Genomic DNA, 5312 nt, shown 5'->3' on the forward strand with positions numbered 1-5312 from the left:
ATGATCCTGCCCGCGAGAAAGCAGCTGGGTACTCGCTTCCATGATCTCCAGCGGCCCTGTTGGATTTTTATTTTATTGCTGTGGACAGCAGCAACTGTAATACCTAAAAATCACTGCTGCAATCACCGTCACAGCCAGGCAGCCCCGATGCAAAATGCCAAATCTGATGCTGGAAAGTTTTTCTGCCTCTAACCAGCCGCAGATCCAGAATTTGACTTTGCTTCAAATACATGGATTAGACACGCTGCCTTTTCTCCAGAGAAGGTAAATTTGAGCTTTGCCTTGTAAGGAGAAGTCTGTTTAATTACAAGAATTTCAAAGCTGGCCACCACCTTAAAACAAAGAGACATTTTATTTTAAAAACAAACATCCCATCAAACCATACAGAGATTCTCAAGTTCTGAGCCCCTTCTGGACCCTGCGGAGGCACAGACTGGGGAAGTACATGCCTGGAATGGCTCATTTTTGCACACTTCGCCTTCCTAACTCAGCTGCTGCCCTGGATTTCTCTCCCTGCCGCTGTCACAGGCGGCTCTGCCCGGCCACAGCAGAGGCAGCAGAATGCCAGCACCGTGTATTTAGCGTCAAACACCCAAGTACTGAGGCGCAGAGCTACACAACGCTGGAAGTGTGCTTCTAGTAACGGGTCCAGTGATACTAGAGCTTTGCTATCAGGCTTTACACTAGTAACTTCCAAAAGATCAGGTGGGAGGACTCAACCTTCCCCTCCCGAAGTGACTATAAACCCCTTTCTAAAAGACCCCCCTGGAGCCAGGCACTCTTTGCTGGTGCTCTTTGAGCACGGCAGCAAGTTCCTGAACGCGGAGCTACCTCACGTTCTCAGAAAACCGACGCGGAGGAGGGACCACGTTATTTAGCTTTGCTTGAATGCAAAAGCTGCCAGTCTGACGTTTGGGGATTGATCTGAAGGCTTCGGTTTCTTGGATAAATTCGAGTCCTCTGATTTTTGCTCCTGGTTCTGTTTCGCTTCATCTTCATCAGCTGTGGGACGCTTCCGCTTTTTCTCGTCTGCTGAATCATTCGCTGATCCTCCTTTTGCTTTCTCAGTCCACACCTTTGAAGAAAACACATCATTCAACAGAGAGCTAAAAATCAGACCACAAAACTCAGCACTTCATTTTATCCACCTTATTTCTCTGATTTAAGGAGGCGCTGAAATAATTCCTGTGAAGAACTAATAAGGATCAAGTGAGGAACAATTTCCTCACTTTCTTTTTTTTTTTTTTCTTCCCCATACCATTCTCCTTCAAAACTATACTTCATTTGAGCCTGTACATGAAATTGAAGCTCTTAATTGTTTTTCTGGACAAGTAAGAAGCCCAAAAGGCCTTAAAATAAATTTAAGCCCCAGGTTAAAATTTATTAAATTGAGCCAGGCTGTGTGACTTGTAACTCTTTCTCTTCTCTTTAGCCATTTCTTCATTGGTTATGTTTCTCTCACTTCAGAAAAAGCTGCTTTCTGCTATTACTTATTATTCAGACAGTTTATATGCTCACAAAGCGTATGTCGTAGATCACGGCCCAATTCAAAACCGAAGTCATGGAAGTGGAGAACAGTAGAATTCAAAGAAAAAAAAATTACCAAAAATAACCACAGGGAAAAAATAATCTCAGAAACCCAGAACTAGAGAATGTTTTCTTACCATTCTTTCTTCTGACGACAGCACTCTAAACCGACCCATACCTTCTTTTATTACTTCTGCTTCATTCAGATCCGGATTATCTGACAGAATGTTTGCTCTGTTCTCTTCTAGCCACATCTGGAATCCTGTCTTTGGTCTAAAACAAGCACACAAAACCTGTCCTTTACTGGGTAACCACATCCCCCAGAGAACACTTCTAAACGTCACCTAGCTGGATTTTTCTGTTCTTGGAAGAAAAGACAGATAGTCAGCAGTCTGCTCTTCCTGCTGCAGTATGGCTAAAGAACATGCTGACAAGGCACGACTAAGTCAGGCATTTTTATTAAACTGTGATATATATGGAGATTAATATTTCAGTTTTAGAGTGACCAAGCACAAGGGTTCCCTGCCTTCCTGACAGGGTCCCGCCAGCCTAAAACTGGAGCACGTATATTAGCGTGGTTCAGGTAATCCTCGCCACAATTCTCCTAGCCACTTGTTGGAGAGCACTATCTGTAAAGGTTAATGAAAAGAATGCTAGTCCAAATGAGTACTAATTACCTTCATCTCCCTCACTTAAATGAAATCTGAATGAAACATGATGATAATAATGCAAGTTTCATGAGGTCTGGGATTGTTAGAAAATACATCTGCTCCAGAGGAACATGATGGATTAGAGTCTTAGCGAGGAACAGACATGCTCCTTAGGTGATACAAGGTTTTTGTTGGTTTTGTTCTTTAAAAAACAAGTTAAAATAAAGCTTTACACTTTCACGTAAAACCCTTGGCTTTGAAATTTCCTTTGAGATTTGCTGGAGATGTTTAAACTTTAAGTATTTCCTACTCTTGGACCCGGCGCAGCAGCATGGTTTCATTTATCAAAGGTTGTTATCAGATGCATAAGCGGCATCAAGGCAAAAATCATTGCTTAGAGCTCCCAAATTACATTTTGCCAGTTCATTTATCACTCCCTTACACGCGCGTTGGACTCAGGCTGATGCACAACTTCTGCTGCAGGTTTGTCTGATAATATGCCAGTAGCAGGTCACTAAACTTCTCAAGTGGGTTCACAAACATGACAATTTGTGAGCTAACACTTCAACCTTCATGTTATCCTGAAGATTCCTCTGAAACAAAAGGTTCTAGACTTGCTATTCTATCAGAACTGGAACATGGCACTGAGATGCAAGTGTCCACTCACCTCCTGTTTTCAGCGTTCTGTGCAGTGACTTTGACTTGATGGGACTCGTTTCCTGCTTTTTCTTCCCTCTCTTCCACTGTTTTCTCACTAGGGTTGGGTGTCCAAGGCTGGAAGAAGGAGGCTGCTAAAGCCTGTAGAAATTGAGGTTAAAAAAAGATAAGCACACCTCGTTCTCAGACAACACATACTGCGTAGCCTAGCAAACCCCAAGCCTCTCCTAAAGGCTTGCATTAACATAGCATCAAATCCACCCAATTTCAGCACAGCAGATGTTTAGTTAACACCACTGAAAATAAAAGCACAGGATTCAGCCCAGAATGTAATTTCTACAACTGAATGGTCTTTTTTGCTGGTTTTATGTGCTTTTCTGGTTTCTGCAATATGCTTAAATGAACTTTGCCATCTAAGACGCTTTACTCAATCCACAGGGTTTTATACTTGATAAAAGCTGGTAAAATTCAATTTGCTGTTCTTTGCTTGCTGAAACAACGTGAAGAGACTAGAAATGTTACCTGCTTGGACTTGGGTTTGGGAATCAGAGGCTTTATAACCGGAGGGTTCTGCTTGTTGACAGCTCGACTGCCAGACAAAGAAATTTTCTTTGAGTATTTGCTCATAGAATCGAGAACATTTGCTGAGGGGACCAGTGGGTCCTTTTTGTTTGATGACACCTAGCAAAACAAATGAATAGACATTTTGTTTATTCTCTGTCACATTCCCCTCCTCTGTCCCTCCAAGATATCTGTCATAGTTACATCGTAAACTTCGGCTATGATCATCTGCTGTGATTTTCAGAACACTTCAATCAAACCAGCTGCAAAGTTCTTACCTTAAAGGGATTCATTCGTCCTTGGCTGCTTGATGTAATTACAACTATGTAACAGGAAAGAAAAAAGAATGTTACGGTGTGTGTGTGTCTTTATATATATATATATACATCTATGAAGCAATGTGCTTGTTTTAGATGAGCAGGTGAGACCACATTAGCCTATTTTCAAAAACAAGACACTTGTGTGTGTTTCAGCCTCTGTTCACTGAAAATTGAAGAAGAGAACTAAACCAACAGCATCAACTATTCCACACCAAAGAAACCAAGTTCCCACCAGGCTTCAAAGCGGTTTGGTACAGAGAAAGACACTTTCATAACCCCATGAAGTTTATACTACACGTGCTCAGCTATTATTACTCAAGAGAAATGCCACCCAGCTTAAAACACAAATCCACAGGAAGACCCTGTACTTCCTTCACTCTCAAATCCATTTTCACTCCTATTACTCTCGTGAGAGGGTTAAAACCTCTTAAATATATGAGAACAATCACCTTGACGACACCGTTATGCACTAAATTTTAGTAGTGATGGGGGAATGAAGGATGAGAACAGGAAGCACAAAGTTCTCATCCTGGAATAAACGGAGATTTACTCACCAGACTTTGGAGTAGTCACCTCTGCGGAAGTGACACTTTTGGAGAAAGGATTTGGCCCTTCAGAAAAAATAAAGGGGTACATATTTCAGGGCAATAAAATGTAATAGCATAAACTCTTTAAAAACAAACCCCAAACAGACAAGTTATAGTAATCTATACTGTACATGCACTTTCACAAATCCATCTGTTATCCCCACCTCGATTTAACTCAGACTTTATACTTATTCCTTAAACCTTTGATTTATTCCTTAAAGTTTGCCCAGCAAACTACCTGTCTGTCAATTCAACTCCTGCCAGATTTGAGCTGAAACTAAAATAACCATTTCACAAGGTGACACAGTCCATTAGAAATAGTATCAGACAACAGAAGAACTCCCCGAGGTCCCTCAAATGGTGACGAGGTACAATGTATAAGCGAACAGAGCAGACAACACACCCTAAACCCATTTCTCTGCAGCGACTGCAAGTACCGGCTGGAGCACAGACCCACTCCCTCAGGCCGGCACTACCACTCATCTCCCACCGGGAATCCCGGGTAACAGGAAGGAGTTACTGCATGTCATCCCCTTATTCCTGAGCATTTTTTCATGTCGACACCCAAACAAGACAGATCAGAAGTTACCAGACCTGTTCTAACTAGGTAGCAGAAAACCTCATCCCTGCTGCAGCTGCAGTTTCAAAATTCAGTGAAACAAATGGGATCATTTTCTAGTTAGTAAACGGCCTCTAAATCAAACGTCCTGTACCTCTCTGGCGGTGCCCTGTGACAGGTGGTGGGCCTGTCCTTCCCAATTTTTATGTTGAAAGAACAAAGCCATAGGCAGAAAACCCCCTTGTTTACATAGCCCTACAGACTGCTGAGTTACCAAAACTACAAATTATCTGGGAATTTTCCAGAATTCCTTATTAGGTCTGGGAAAGACACATCTAGGTCCAGCCTGTTCAGAGAATGTATCTGTCTTACTCTGCTTATGCACTTCTGGTGTTTCTTCTACTTCCTCACAGGCATCAGTTTCCTCAGCATCTTCCATTTCTTGGTCCTG

The 5312-nt window shown here is 42.2% G+C and overlaps 1 protein-coding gene across 1 annotated transcript in view; it reads right to left on the reverse strand.

Annotated features, from left to right (window-relative positions):
* Window positions 1-874: 874 nt before the first annotated feature.
* The window catches only part of WDHD1 (WD repeat and HMG-box DNA binding protein 1), a 27659-nt gene continuing 23221 nt past the window's right edge, over window positions 875-5312 (reverse strand). Inside the window, exons 20-26 of the mRNA XM_010136279.1 lie at window positions 5234-5309; window positions 4270-4326; window positions 3674-3717; window positions 3357-3515; window positions 2845-2975; window positions 1665-1800; window positions 875-1075 (exon numbers count right to left, since the gene is read on the reverse strand). Of these exons, the coding sequence (XP_010134581.1) occupies window positions 875-1075; window positions 1665-1800; window positions 2845-2975; window positions 3357-3515; window positions 3674-3717; window positions 4270-4326; window positions 5234-5309 (804 nt within the window). The remainder of the gene's footprint in view (window positions 1076-1664; window positions 1801-2844; window positions 2976-3356; window positions 3516-3673; window positions 3718-4269; window positions 4327-5233; window positions 5310-5312) is intronic.

The sequence above is a fragment of the Buceros rhinoceros genome, unplaced genomic scaffold (genome assembly GCF_000710305.1).
Source record: "Buceros rhinoceros silvestris isolate BGI_N320 unplaced genomic scaffold, ASM71030v1 scaffold5095, whole genome shotgun sequence".
Taxonomy (NCBI): Eukaryota; Metazoa; Chordata; class Aves; order Bucerotiformes; family Bucerotidae; genus Buceros; species Buceros rhinoceros.